The 16,332-nt window shown below is 37.4% G+C and overlaps 1 protein-coding gene across 2 annotated transcripts; it reads right to left on the bottom strand.

The window, feature by feature from the left end:
* Nucleotides 1-11,843: 11,843 nt before the first annotated feature.
* Nucleotides 11,844-15,376, bottom strand: LOC136666574 (beta-1,4-galactosyltransferase galt-1-like). Of its 2 annotated transcripts, none has more exons than XM_066644845.1 (2): nt 15,238-15,376; nt 11,844-13,266 (listed from the first exon to the last, which is right to left on the bottom strand). In XM_066644845.1, exon 2 carries the CDS (start codon nt 13,234-13,236, stop codon nt 11,926-11,928), a length of 1,311 nt encoding a protein of 436 aa, XP_066500942.1. In that variant the 5' UTR covers nt 13,237-13,266; nt 15,238-15,376; the 3' UTR covers nt 11,844-11,925. The 2 variants fall into 2 exon arrangements, with proteins under 2 accessions (XP_066500942.1, XP_066500941.1); XM_066644844.1 differs by lacking the exon at nt 15,238-15,376 and adding an exon at nt 14,703-14,882.
* Between the last annotated feature and the right edge of the window lie 956 nt (nt 15,377-16,332).

Here is a 16,332-nt window from a genome sequence, read left to right as displayed (position 1 = left end):
TTGTTGCATTAATTAATTTTTTATCCTTTAAAAAATGTCTTTGAGGGTAAATTAATATGTATCCATTAAAAATAAATAAAATTGAAAGTTTCACCTGTACAATGCAGTGTAAAATATATACTGATATGAAATATGAAGTATTCATATCTATTTGTTAGTATTTCTATGTTTGATATTATTCATATTATTAAGAATATAATTTGAAATTGACTGAAATAAAACAGAGTTGGGAGAATATTACATGTGTTGCTGGGGAAGACTGAATAGCTTGTTAGTATTGTAACTAAACGATTTATTTGCACAAAACATACTCAATATATACCTAGATGTGGGAAATAAGTGGATGAAAGTGATTTATGTCGACAATTAGAACATATAACATTTTCAGACCTAACATTTGCCACACCATACCTTCTGTCAACACGGTGTTATAAAGATGAGTGGGGAAACCACTATTGAAACTCCGCCCCTTTGGACATTCATTAATTCATTCATTATCTGTAACCGCTTATCCAATTCAGAGTCGCGGTGGGTCCAGAGACTACCTGGAATCATTGGGCGCAAGGTAGGAATACATCCTGGAGGGGGCGCCAGTCCTTCACAGGCAACACAGACACACACACATTCACTCACACCTACAGACACTTTGGAGTCGCCAATCAACCTACCGAAGTGTGTTTTTGGACTGTGGGAGGAAACCGGAGCACCCGGAGGAAACCCACGCGGACACCACACCAACTCCTCACAGACAGTCACCCGGAGCGGGAATCTAACCCACAACCTCCAGGTCCCTGGAGCTGTGTGACTGCGACACTACCTGCTGCGCCACCGTGCGTAATAAGCTTATTTATTTATTAATTTATTCACTGTGGTGAACTACATTATCTAGTCCGCTGAGATACTGGGATATAGTTATTAGAACTGGAATCCCTGGAATGAGAGTGAAGCATTCCCGCAGGCGATTGCTCTAAGACTGCAAGGGAAGCTCAGCTTCCCCTAAAATATCAAAATAATAAGTGATCAAATATATACTGTTGTGTGTACATGTCATTGAATAAATATGCACTACAACACGCTCAACTTTTGTTCAGAATCAGCTTCTTATCACTGGTAAAGACGCGGCTTTGCTCTCAATCATTCCCGTAGCCTCACAGTGCTTTAAACAGTGAGGACGCTGAGCGTCCACAGAGTTCAATAGCGAAGCAGCGAAGGGCGGCGAAATGAGATGAGTCATTGGATAAATGCTGGGATTGTCCCGCCCATCGGACGCTCAGCGTCTCTGGGGGTCTATGGGGCAGTGGGCTGGCCTCGGCTGGCCCAGATGCTCAGCTTCTGCATGATGATTGGATGATCTGTCTGAGGCCGAATCCCTTTTTGATTGACAGCGAAATGAGCGAATCAGCGATCCTTTGGAGTAAAGATCCGTGGGAGCATTACATTTTCATTCTGTTCTGAGTTGAAACGGAGCCTTTCCGAAACCTCTTAGCGAGATTTTTTTAGTTAAAAATGACTAGCGACAAATCGAGCTTCTATTTCTGGTGTTTTTTTTGTAGCTGCTTGTGTTTGCAGACTGACTTCTATCAGTCTTTCTGACTTCTATCGCAGTTTCTGACCAGTTCTGACCTCCACCGTCACAAAGCACTCACAGGTGGACACACTTCACATGGGCCAAGGCCGTTTAAGTAGCCTAGCTCTGCTGGCCTTTGAGAGGACACTAGTCAAGTCCCTGGAAAAGACACCTTGTGGGTACGACAGGATCACAAATCATTTTCTTGAAAAGGGTAGAATTTATATAAATAAACCGACACATTTTATGATGTAGGCCGAAATTGAGCTTCCCCTCCTTGAAAGACCAGCATCCGCCACTGATTCCCACTGAATAAAAACATTAAACATAATGTTCATATTATGGTGTCTTAACTAGACTTAGTTAAGTGTTATGATAATTAAGTAATTGTAAAACAAGTTACCTTGATGCTAATATTACACTGAAAATCACATAGAAATACTAAGTGGGATTTAGCATTATTTTTTTGGTCCTAATCGTCTGCCCAGACCTCATAAAAAAACTAGCTTTTCATTCATGCACACTCCCGAAGGCATTAGTAAATGTGTGCAAAATATACAAATACTTATATTATTTTTATAGTCCATTTCTTACCTGTTATTCCAGTCTGCTAAAATCTCCATGCAAAGTGCTGCCTCCTCAGCACGCTGAAACTCCGCCCACTGACACGCCGATGCAATCACGATTGACAGGGCTCCTAGCCAATCACAGCTCCAGTTGTCTATCCAAAGCCCAGCCAATCAGCAGTCGCAAATCTTAACGCTACGGTCACACTGGAGCTGTTCCCACACCAGGCTACAGGGGCGCTATTCCGAATTTGGAGTTAACACTGTGTTAAGCGTGATTCTGGTTTTTATGGTGTAAAAGGACATGGCGCCAAAATTTGAGCAGGAGTTTTTCTGATGTAGATAAGAGCACCCACAGTGCTGGAATTATGAGGACACCAGCCCTGTCCTCATAAACGCAAATGTCCCCATAATGTCGGTATTATAGTCAGGTGAAAAGTCCTAGTAAACCATAAAAACTTTATGGTAAACTTTATAAAATGCGCGCACACACACACACACACACACCTATATCTATATCTATATAGAATTAACTTACTTAATGAGAAGGATGGGCCTGTTTGCTATGTATGATCTGGTCCCACTTTGGTTGACAAGGAGAGCAACACGCATATCAGCACTAGCTTTCAGTCGGTTTCTCAGCTTTGTATTCATCTTAAAACGGAGAATCCAAATTCGCACAAATATTTTGTTGTGAAAGGCAGTAGTAATAACCCTAATAACCCAGTAATAATACCTAGCAAGGTAGATCTGGCCCGATTCTGGCTCAGGCTCGGCTCTGTCGGCTGGCTGAGGCTCGGCGTGAATGCGGCACGCTGCATCTGGTCCAATTGCGGCTGCACGTTGGCACTGTCGGCTGGCGAGGCAATTGCCATTGCAGTTAGTACACTACAATGATCAGAGCATTTTACTAAATACTGCGTATTAATCGTATGTGGCCCACATCTAAAAATAAAAGAAAATATTGATAACTGTCTGGAAAACGAGGTAATAAATGTTAAATAAATAGAATAATTATTTTAACTTGTTAAATGCCATACAGTTATGGGTAAGCTCTGTATTGTAATATTTTAGAATATTGATGTAATGACTGGGACACGAACAACAGAAATGATTATGATAAATAGGGTTAATAAGGAGACCGTGCCGTGCTGAAGGGAGGAAATTGTTATTTAAGTTTTTAAAGATGACAGCTTTAAAATGAACGAAATGAGAAAACGGAAGGTGGCAGAAGCGAACCGCTGTAAAAACACAGAAGACGACGAAGATTCGCGCTCTTTTCTGTGACCGCGGCGCGAGCAGCTGCATGCATAAGCAGTTTATAGTTTTTCATTAAATATTTTTAAAGAAAATATATTGAAGAGAACAGAACATGTACATAATCTCTATATGTTTAATTACAGAGCTGGAATTCAACAAGGAGTACAACTGAGGTGACTACACTTGAGTGTTCTTTCACTACACTGCACGTCCTGAAGATCCCTGTTGTCCAGGTTGCCAGAGATGAGGATACGGCTGATATTTCCATCATTGTGTTGTGTATTGCTTTATGTAGCACCTTGGTCCTGGAGGAACACTATTTCGTTTCACTGTGTACTGTAAACACTGTATACTGCTGAAATTACAATAAACTTCTTGAACTTGAACATTGTTGAGGGCAGTGAGGTATTGACAAAGTGTGACAACACAGCAGAGGCTTGCAAACTGTTGATCGAACTGATGTGTGCCATGAATAAGTGTCAAATGTGTAATTCCACACATTTGAGGAAACTCAAACTGTTTTAAAGTACCCATCTGCCTTTTTTTTTTTTTTACTTTTCCAAACCTACTGGTGAATTTTAAGCGATTTGTTATATGGCCTTAGCATAGTATATTTTTAAAGAAAAGTCTGAATTTAAATGGCCGTTCTTAAGGTGTAAAACCAATTGTTTTTTTGAAAAACAGTATTTGAATGTTAATTGGATTTGGGAAATCATGACACTGCCAATTTCATATTTCAATGCCAGTTACAAATGTATTTTCTATTTATTTATTTTATGTACTATTTGTATACATTGCAAACGCTGTATGTTTCCATTGTTTAAAGGTTGTATGAAAAGCACACTTACTAATATTACATTGTCAGATATGTTGTCATTGTGGTGGTACCCTCAATTCTACATATTTATACATTTAATTAGGGAACATGATTATATTATAATTGTAGATTTTAAAATGTGATTTCTTACACCCTGTTTCATCTCCAAGACTTTTATCTTTTTTTGTTAGATGACATTTCTATAATGAAATACTACAAACATGTATGTGTCCCTCCTGAGAAGAGAATGCAATGTACATTTAAGGAACAAAACTGGACTTTTAAACACTTGTACCTTTAGTGACCAATAATGTAGCTTTTTTTCTGAGAGTGTAAGATATTTAATAAAGCAGTAATTTCACCATTAACCTTCTGAGGGAAGGGAGGGTGGTATGTGTGTGTTTGTTTGGGGGGGGGGGGTCAAAATTATCGGCCCACTCTACAGAATGCTACAGAATGAGACAATGCCGACTCCGCGTGCCAGCATCGGGCCGAGTGTTTTTGTTCCGGCGTGCGTGATTCGGTACAATTTTGCTAGCTGGGAAAACACTTGTTCTGCTGAGCAGTGGGTAGTCACCTGAGAGGCCAATCCAGAATACAACCTGCGTCTTAACGTGTACTTACCCAGGTCACGCGTTTTATGGTGTATTTTCCCGCGATTTAAAGTATATTTACCAGGTACTTACAGAGTACATTCCCATAACTTCATTATATGCGTCAGTACATCTAAGACACTTACCAGGCCGCGTTTTAACGTGTACTTAATCTCTTCGCTTTTTTATGGTGTACATTCTGGCGTTTTAAGGGAAATTTACCTCATACTTTTAGTGTACCTTTACATAACTTACGAATTCTATATATGGATTGGTAAATATCGGGTTCTTTCTGGTACTTAAATACTTGGGAGTATAAGTGTAATTTCCGATATTTTACCATGTAATTTCTCCGAATTTATGGTGTACATTCGTGAATGAAAAGCTAGTTTTTTTATGAGGTCTGGGCAGATGATTAGGACCAAAAAAATAATGCTAAATCCCACTTAGCATTTCTATGTGATTTTCAGTGTAATATTAGCATCAATTACTTAATTATCATAACACTTAACTAAGTCTAGTTAAGACAGCATAATATGAACATTATGTTTAATGTTTTAATTCAGCGGGAATCAGTGGCGGATGCTGGTCTTTCAAGGAGGGGAAGCTCAATTTCGGCCTACATCATAAAATGTGTAGGTTTATTCTACCCTTTTCAAGAAAATGATCTGTGACCCTGTCGTACCAACAAGGCGTCTTTTCCAGGGACTTGACTAGTGTGCTCTCAATGGCCAGCAGAGCTAGGCTGCTTAGACGGCCTTACAATTACTTAATTATCATAACACTTAACTAAGGTGCTGGTCATAAAATTAGAATATCATGGAAAAGTTGGTTTACTTCAGTAATTGCATTCAAAAAGTGAAACTTGTATATTATACTCATTCATTACACACAAATTGATATTTCAAGTGTTTATTTCTTTTAATTTGATGATAATAACTGACAACTAATGAAAACCCCAAATTCAGATATCAGTCTTGTGTAGAAATAGAAATAAACTATTACAACCGGTATTGAGTCAGATCTGGGCAGAGTCTGGCACTTATGGGGTGCTTCTGGCTCAAACTCAGTCGTGGTCTGAGTACAAACATGTATTAATACCAAACAAAGTATGGAGGAATTTGCATGGACTTGCCTGTACTACTTGTGGGGCTTTAAACAAGTAAGTGCTGAGATTGGTTTAATCTTTTAATCTATTTAATATCTAAATATGATGTCACCAAAACCTAAATACACTAAGAAAATAAAGAATTCAAATCACACATGAACATTTGACAGGAAATAACATTGACATTGAAGGCAAAATAAATAAAATAGCCACAATGTCTCATTTGCATGCTTAAAACAATCCCATGCACTCCAGCAAGCAAAGTTTTTATCTATCTTATCATCTGTAAATCCATATTTGAAATATTCATTGTGTTCATAATCCATTTGGCAGGCAATCTATTCCGACTTTGTGATTAAAAATCCTTAAATATAAACATTTATAATAGTTATATCTTCTGATGGCTTTCTCGTGACCTAGTTTTCCTTGAAGTGGCATCTGCCATTTACATAGAAACCTCTTCTTGGCTACAGTCAAGGAATGTCCTGATGCCAGTTTTGCAGTCAGCCTTGAGTGGATAAAGCTAACTTAATTATGAACACAGCTCCTTGGCCTGTTTGGTCACATCACTTTGGGGGGAGGGGGTGGGGGGGACTAAAATGATATATCTTACTAAACATTGTAAATAACATTTGCTCTATGTGAAAGGTGTCAAAAATTAAATGTACCAAGCATTGTCTTATTTATGTTTTCATGAGGACAAGTGCCAAAATTCGGATATTTGTTTTATGACAAATGTTACCATGATCTTGGTTTTCTGTGAATTAAAAAGAAGCACTTAGAGAGGAAGATATTATAGAGAAATATCAGATAGCAATAGAAAGTATTCTGGCAGAGTGAGATGTCTCACTACTGAACCAAAATTTAGATCATGTATGGTTGTTCTTAATAATCCAGCTCTCAATTTTAAACATCCTAAAGCACTGGAAATTAAGTTGTACCATGTTAAGTTCTCTGACCCATAGTATGTATGTTGGTGGTCATGAAATATGTTTTGGTTATTAAAAGGAAAAAAAAAAACACACAAAAAAAAGGCTAATCCTAACAAATAAATAAAAAAAACAACAACAGATAAATAAAAAATGTACTTAATTTCTACTAGTGTAGAAGTTGTGGGGTTTTTTTGCTAAATAAACAACACTACTGTGGCTTAATTAGCTGGCTGTTGTAGAGGAATTCCCTTCTGCTTGACACCAACAGCCTCTTTTTGCTATACTATGCTCTGTAAACACTACTTTAGGGTCTGCAAGTGGGATGCGCTCCTCTTTAAACCTTTGAAAAGTGCACTATCCGAGGTTTTGCCACACGAGGTCGCACTAGTCTCTCGGTGCAAAACAAACAATAATTCAGCCTCGCGCCTTCTCCCGCCTCAACACAACTGACTCGGTTTATAACATTCCCAACAAATTCATTACATTAGTAAAAAAACAACCTTATCATACCAGCCACTCATGAAAATATCAGGGAACATTATCATAATAAACAAATTATATTTACATGGTGCGTTCCCATACGTCCACAAAACACCACCACAAATGTTTACAATCCAGAGGTCCTGGGAGAACAGAAGTTACTGTTCTCAGGGGATTCGTTGTTCATACGCACAGTGTAGTATAAATCCCCTTATTTAAGAAATTATAAGATGAGCATGCGCAGAGCTGCAAAGTAGCACATTTCAACAAGGTAGCTCAAGAGTATATACTGAAGATAAAATGTATGTTTTTACATTACTAATTCATTTTACACATTATTTTGTAATACATTAAGCAACAAAACCTTTGAGGAGCCAATTGGGAACCGAAAGAACCGGCTCTTTCTATTGTGTCGAGTCTAAAGTAGCGGCTCTCTAAAAAGAGCCGGAATTCCCATCTCTATTTGGAGTTATTATAATCAGTATGAATTTCTCTCATTAGTTTCCCAAAAAAGTGCTCTGGTATCTGATCTGGCTGACATTTACTTGAGTTCTTGTGAGAATTGTGCCTCGATCTGATCCGCGGCGCGCACAAGCTCCCGCCTTGCCCAACCGGGTAGCACTCATGCAGTGCTGAGCGCCAGGCCAAACCGCGGCTAAATACTTCTCATCTGACCCGCAGCAACAGACAGACAGATAATGAGTGTTTGTGCAATCTCCGATGTTGTTTGGTGCAAAATCAACCATAACACAACATTATAGCGCCGCTGAAAACACATGCCCCAACGTTGTTGGTAAATTTCTATTAGTTTATTTTCCTATTCATTTTTATATAAACAACTTATAAAATATGAAATATATTATTAATATAAAATCAGTTTGAGGAGATTAGAACAATTAGATTGCGTACACAGGACTACTATATGTAGTATTTGTTGTACACAGGACTATTTGTGCGGTCAGACGGAAGTCAGTTATGAGATACTAGGTCATCATAATGTGAGAGTAAATCATAATTATGACATAGTTAGATACTAATTCACAATAACGAGAAACTAAGATGCAATGTGGTCAATCAGGGCCATGTGCAACGGGCTGCGCCACGACACAAGCCTCAAGCTAATGTCTGAGAATATGAGAGAGAGAGTACAAACATATATTAATACCAAACAAAGTATGGAGGAATTTCTCTGGACTTGCCTTTATTACTTGTGGGGTTTTAAACGAATACGTAAGTGTTGAGATTTGTTTAATCTTTTAATCTATTTAATATCTAAATATGATGTCACCAAAACCTACAAGAAAAATAATGAATTCAAATCACACATGAACAACGAACATTTAACAGGAAATAACGCTGACATTGAAGGCAAAATAAATAAAATAGCCATTTGCATGGCATAAATAAAATAATCCCATGCACTCCAGCAAGCAAAGTTTAGATTTCATCATCTGTAAATCCATATTTGAAATATTCATTGTGTTCATAATCAATTTGGCATCCTTATAATAGTTATATTTTCTGATGGCTTTCTCGTGACCTAGTTTTCCTGGAAGTGGCATCAGCCAGCGCGCGCGTGCACACAAACACACTGTGTTCTTATTTATCATATCCATTGATTTATCCATCCATCCATCCATCCATTATCTGTAACCGCTTATCCAATTTAGGGTCGCGGGGGGTCCAGAGCCTACCTGGAATCATTGGGCGCAAGGCGGGAATACACCCTGGAGGGGACGCCAGTCCTTCACAGGGCAACACAGACACACACACATTCACTCACACACACATACCTACGGACACTTTCGAGTCGCCAATTCACCTGCAACGTGTGTTTTTTGCCATTGATTTATGCACCTTTGAATCAAAATTCCACCATAGAAAAAAAAGTTAATTCTATGGAAAATATGTCCCCACAGACAATAAATTATAACCATACACACAGGAATACGACTACACATAATTCCACACAAAACACGCAAGGATTACTTTGGAGTGCCTTTTTTTAAAAAAAAATATGACCCAATATAGCATAACATTCCAGGGAGCTAAGATTAAGTTTAAGAGTAAGAGTCCTACCCTAAAGTCTGTTAACATTTAATATGCTTAGACAAATACTTCATGGTTTTTTACTGTAAGCTGTTTCATTCATTCATTATCTGTAACCGCTTATCCAGTTCAGGGTCACGGTGGGTCCAGAGCCTTCCTGGAATCATTGGGCGCAAGGTGGGAATACATCCTGGAGGGGGCGCCAGTCCAGTTACATTTAGGATTCACTGCTGTCTCAATAGCCATGATTCATGAAGTTCAGTGAATAACGCTAAAAAATTATTTAAATAAATAAAATTTTTAAAGATTTTGTATTATTATTGACACCTGTCGTCTTCAATCATCCTTTGTTCTTATTTATACTTGTTTTTGCTGGTATTAAAATGGTTTTATATAAACACTAATGTATTGCTGCTTTGTTTGCGTTTTTAGCTTTTGCATTATTTAAAGTCGCCATATCAATATAATCTACTAATCCAGCAGGTGATTCTAGAAAGGGACATATTGGTTCTGAGGGCATATAAAGAAAACATCAACTATTGCAATCGCATATGAGTAAGAAGTACTAACCGGATTCCAAAAAAGTTGGGACACTAAACTAATTGTGAATAAAAACTGAATGCAATGATGTGGAGATGGCAAATGTCAATATTTTATTCGTAATAGAACATAGATGACAGATCAAAAGTTTAATCTGAGTAAGTGTAATATTTTAAAGGAAAAATATGTTGATTCAAAATTTCACAGTGTCAGCAAATCCCAAAAAATTTGGGACAAGTAGCAATAAGTGGCTGGAAAAAGGAAATTGAGCATATAACGAACAGCTGAAAGACCAATTAACACTAATTAGGTCAATTGACAACATGATTGGGTATAAAAAGAGCTTCTCAGAGCTTCTCAGAGATGGTAAGAGGATCACCAATTCCACTATTGTTGCGCAGAAAGATAGTGCAGCAATACCAGAATGGTGTTACCCAGCGTAAAATAGCAAAGACTTTAAAGTTATCATCATCAACTGTGCATAACATCATCAAAAGATTCAGAGAATCTGGAACAATTGCTGTGCGTAAGGGTCAAGGCGGTTCAATTCTACTGGATGCTTGTGATGTCCGGGCCCTTAAACCTCACTGCACCTCAAACAGGAATGCCACTGTCAAGGAAATAACAGAATGGGCTCAGGAATACTTCCAGAAAGCATTGTCAGTGAACACAATCCACCGTGCTATCCGTCATTGCCAGCTGAAACTCTACAATGCAAAGAGGAAGCCATTTCTAAGCAAGCTCCACAAGCTCAGACGTTTGCACTGGGCCAGGGGTCTTTTAAAATTGATTGTGGCAAAATGGAAGACTGTTCTGTGGTCAGATGAGTCACGATTTGAAGTTCTTTATGGAACACTGGGACCCCATGTCATCTGGACCAGAGAGGACAAGGATAACCCAAGATGTTATGAACGCTCCATTCCGAAGCCTGCATCACTGATGGTATGGGGTTGCATGAGTGCTTGTGGCATGGGCAGCTTGCATGTCTGGAAAGACACCATTAATGCAGAGAACTATGTTCAGGTTCTAGAACAACATATGCTGCCATCTAGCCGTCATCTCTTTGCATTTTTCAACAAGATAATGTCTGACCACATTCTGCAGCAATCACATCATCATGGCTACGTAGGAGAAGATCCGGGTACTGAAATGGCCAGCCTGCAGTCCAGATCTTTCACCTATAGAGAACGTCTGGCGCATCATAAAGAGGAAGGTGCGACAAAGAAGGCCCAAGACGATTGAACAGTTAGAGGCCTGTATTAGAAATGAATGGGAGAGCGTTCCTATTTCTAAACTTGAGAAACTGGTCTCCTCTGTCCTCAGACGTCTGAGTGTTGTAAGAAGAAGGGGGGATGCCACACAGTGGTAAAAAATGGCCTTGTCCCAACTTTTTGGGGATTTGTTGACGCCATGAAATTTTCAAACAACATATTTTTCCCTTAAAATGGTACATTCTCTCAGTTTAAACTTTTGATCTGTGATTTGTGTTCTATTCTGAATAAAATATTAGATGTTGGCACCTCCACATCATTGCATTCAGTTTTTATTCACAATTTGTTTAGTGTCCCAACTTATTTGGAATCCGGTGTCTGACGAAATGTTAGCATCGTGCTGTCCACTGTGAATTCCAAGAAATGATCCTCCACCACTAACAATACATCTGTCTTTAAGAAAAATAGAAGACATAAATAGAAGGAAATATCTGGAGGCAGAAAAATGACCATAGTCACAAAATTGGTTTAAATATTATTGCAGTGATAGTCGACAAAAAAAATAAAAAAAAAACCCTTCACAAAATAAATTTAATTATTTTTAAACAGCACTAAAGTGAATAACCAGATAAAATATTATTTCTTCTCACATTTGAATCAGATCAAATTTGATATTATCACAAATATTTTATTTTTTTTTTTTCATATTGAGATGCCTTATTTTAAATATTGATGTCACATTTGTATTGACATTTATGGGATTTTACAAAGTCCCATACAGAAAGAATAAGGAGAAAACCATTTAAAAATTGCAGTCTGAAACATTCAAAAATCCTGAGGATTTCAGTGCCTGATTAACATTTGTTACCAATTCTTTCTCAAAGTCCCACACCCTTTTGTCAACAAGCAGCTGGTCTTTTGTAAGACCCCTCTGTTGAGCTGCTCTAACATGGACACCATAACACACATTAACAGGGACCCTATAGATATCTTCAAGGGTTTGAAGTGGATGATGCACTGATGTTTGCACCACACTCCTTGGGTCGACAATCATCTTTGCAGGGTTCAAGATCCTAGTTCTATCAGGTTCTTTGTAAATGTGCTCTAAAATATTAACACCAGGAATATTTTTCCATTCAGGCCTTTTGAAATGTCCAGTTTCCTCAAACACTGTCTTGGGGAAAATCTGATTCTCGATGATAAACACACCCACATTTCTGTGCTTTGGCTGGAGAGTCTCCATCAGTAATGAAAGGTTAGCATGTTTTTTAGGCATAAAGATCTCATCTATGTCATTCAGGAGAACATATCTGGACTGATACATATTTCTATAGATGCATTCATTGAGTGTTACCAGTTGGCCATAGTACTGAAGCTCCCCTGAATGACGTTTTGAGTTCCATCCTGTTGAAGGGGTAAGGAACTGGTCAATAGGCCATGGGACAACTTCTAGAATACCCTCTCTCCTGTAGTGCTGTAAAAGCTTCTCCAGGTCAGGACCACAGCTGGTGTTGTAGATCACTACATGTTGCACACCTAGAAGCTTGTACATCTCCATGCTTTGGGCAAACTGCAGAACATTATTGTAGGCCCCAAAAAGGCTGGAGACACAGACAGTGAAGTTGAACCGAAATGTTTCATGTTCCACTCTGTTCTTTATCGGCAGGAAATCCATATTGTAAACGTCTGAGATGTTTGCTGTTGTTGAAATAGCTACATGTGCTGCATTTTGAATGTCTTCTACCTTACACAGTACGTCTGAAGCCCCAAAAGCAAATCCAAAATGATCACTGTTAATCTGGACTTCAGCTTCAGCAGTTTGGCAGATATTGTCAGTGCAACAGATGCAATAAAGAGGTTGCAGACTGTCTCGTTTCATTATGCTGATAACACGTATTGTGTTTTTAAATCTATGATCGATGAAAGCAGACACCATAAAGTGCTTTGTATGCTTAATGGGGGTTATGGATTTCTCATCTCCTCTGATTCTGGTTTGTTCTTTTTCAGATGGGCTGTGCATCTCAGGTTGTGCCCTTAACTTCGGGACCAAGATGACAGTGATACCCATAAGCATTAAAACAAGAAGAATCACTTTCAAAATATCTGTTTTCATTTTCAGCCACTGTCCTGTAGTCCTTGGTACCTATGCATTGAAAGAAAATATTACTGTTTTTAATTTATAGTAAGTCATTTAAATTTTGTAATTTTAGGTAAGGCTAGGGAAAAGTGTTTAGTGAACTCAGGTTGGGAATACTGATTAATAGTAACAAAAAAGAAGAAAAAAAGCAAAACCTTGGAAATCTTTTGGCCACAGTCATGTGTCTTCCTGGCATCACTAATTATTTAAACTCTCTTAATTGTCATAAAAGTGGTAATTCACTTTTTCAACTAGCCATTTTCTTTTCGCCAGATTTGTGCAGCTCTGTAACGTTTCACACACAGTTGTGTGTATTTTCTGGAAATTTGATCTGTATGCCACCTCAGTTAAACAAAGTCCGACAGCAAGGATGTGCAACAACAGGCGTGAGAACGTCCCTTTGATTGCTGCATTTCCCTTTGACGCCGTTGGCTATCGGTCTGTATTGCTTTCTTGACAGAATACGCACATGGTGTATGCAAGAAAAATGTGTAGTGAGTTTCCTGACGGCGAGTATCATTTCAAGACAAAAATAAAGAAAAAATAAATAACTGACTACGTGTTACAATCTTTACTCAACTATATTGAAAAGCCACTGATGCACAAGCTGAAATAGCATTATGCTATCAGTGGAAACCTGATTATAAATGAACGTAAGCCTGCTAAAAAAGCCCATTCAAATGTTCACGCATTAAACACCGCAGTATGCAGAACAGACCGAATAGATTTTTGTGTTCTTTCCTGATGTTATAACTGTACATTTTACAGATACCTGTATATAATTAGATAATAGTTGTTCAGTTTTGCTTTTCTACCTGTCGACTGACATTTACACATTGATTATACCAGTCTATATTCTAGGCATTTGAGTACTGTAAGTAACATTGTGGCTTTTCTTAATCTGTACCTCGTCAGAGAAATTTGCTGCTATGAAGCAATTATTCATAGAGCCCCCTAGTTAAAGCTTAGCCCACTAAACATTAATCTCTGACGGCCCTGGTGTAATCACTTCTTTCTCATAGCGATGAATGAAAAAGGAAATTGGCCTGAGTGTTATCTCGTATTTATAGGGTTCCAGCAATAGAGGCACACTTTATAGAAAAATATAAACATTTACTTCATAAGCAAAATAGATCATTTTTTTATAATTTGATAATAACATTTTAAGTACTTTTTATGTAAACATTTTAGTTAATTTTAGCATTTTAAAAAATTAAGCATACAAAATGCGCTACAACCTGTTGCAACATAAATTGTATTTAAAATTAATCCCTTCAAATTTTTATTCAGGCATAATTTGAATTAAATATTATCAGGAAAAAACATTTTAAATGAACAAATATTAAGAAAATTAAAATAACATATATTTGTCAAAATATTACTTGATACCTGATAACTAGGCCGCATCTTAAAATCAAACAATTCGAGCTTCTGTTGCTTACCATGTACCGTTTCTTTTCTTAAACGTGTCTGGCAGCTCAAAATACGCCAACTCTGATGATATATTTTGGGGAGTCCGATAATTTTAACAATGTAAGGTAATACTAGCTAATTTTGCTCATCACAGCAAGGAAAAGTGAGGTCTTGAAATACGGAGACCCTAAAATACGGAAGCCCTAAAAGCCCATGATATTTCCACCATTGTTTCTCTCAGTTTAACGAAATATTATTAGTTTTATCGATTAATATATATAAGTATAATAAATATATAAAATAATGAATATATATATATATATATATATATATATATATATATTCATTATTTTTATTTCTATTACTTTTTTAAGTTACGACTTTAACTAAATAACGAAAACGAATTATTTCATTGTCATGACAAGAAAAGGATTTGACAAAATGGCATTTAAGTATCACCACATAAACGAGATTATTATTATTGACATAACGAATTATTTGTTGTATTATCATGACAGAACAAATGTTGTTTAAAAGGTAAAATCAAGAAACACAAAAACTCACTTCAAGTTTTCCAAATTGAAGACCATATTTGGGGCTGTATCCTGCATTTCAAAAGACTCACTCAGCGGTTATTAAGCGCAATTTCAGAGAATGCCCGGTAATATAAACCCATGTTGTGAGCCTTCCAATAGGAAAATCCTGATCCCCTCTACTGGTTCAGCTTGATTTCAGGTTTAGGTTATCTGGCTAAAGTAGGAGCCGTGCTTTGTGGAATATTTTTTTATATTTTTTTATATTTTATATTATTCTTGGCTGTTTATTTCTCGTGGAAAATTGTCTTTGTACAAAAAGTTTGGTAGATGTAGCTGATGATAATTTGGTCTAACATTAATAATCAATTATGGGCCACTCGCATGTATGCAGCGCGGTGAGGGCGCAGGGGCAGCTCAGCCAAAAACGGCTTTTTTTTCTGCACGTCCTGGTTCTTTCGAAGCAGACAGTGTTGCACAAAAAATCATAAATGAAACAATAACATTAACAATAATACAAGAATAATTCGTAATCTCAATAAAACAAAATTGCATTATAAAAATGAACATAAAATGGACATGATAAAACAGCTAAACATAAGTTTGACCTTTTAGCTATTTCAATGTAAATAGTAATTTGTTTACATAGAGCTTGACAAAAGTGTGGACAAATCTGTCCTGCGCATTTGTTGATGCAAATAATTGGAACAGAAGAGGTTAACACAGAGTCTGAGTGAACAATCAAAACAGTTTTTATTATACGGAATTCCGGGGAGAACATTACATTCAATACATTTAGCCTTTAACCTCCTGTTCTCCGAAGACCTCGCTTTCTGACTCCTCTTCTTATACTATGTTCTGTCTGACTCTTAAGCAAGGTGTCTGTTTGTGATTGGACCTCAATTTGTGCGCATCAGCATTGCTAGGCGGTTGCTATGTGTGTACAACTGTTTTTCTGTCTGGGTATGTAAGTGTTATTGAACATTCTGTTTTGCTTTAGCTGATCCATCTGATTAGCAGTGCGCTAACGTGTGTTGCTGCTTTTTTTACACTTACTCATATTGCCTAAGCTTTGCAAGATTGCTCAAGATTAACTGTCTGCATATACAGATCATATTGATTGCTA

Source organism: Hoplias malabaricus, chromosome 14, assembly GCF_029633855.1.
Source record: "Hoplias malabaricus isolate fHopMal1 chromosome 14, fHopMal1.hap1, whole genome shotgun sequence".
Lineage (NCBI taxonomy): Eukaryota > Metazoa > Chordata > Actinopteri > Characiformes > Erythrinidae > Hoplias > Hoplias malabaricus.
The sequence above is the reverse complement of the archived record's forward strand: the minus strand, read 5'-3'. Positions and strand labels throughout refer to the sequence as shown.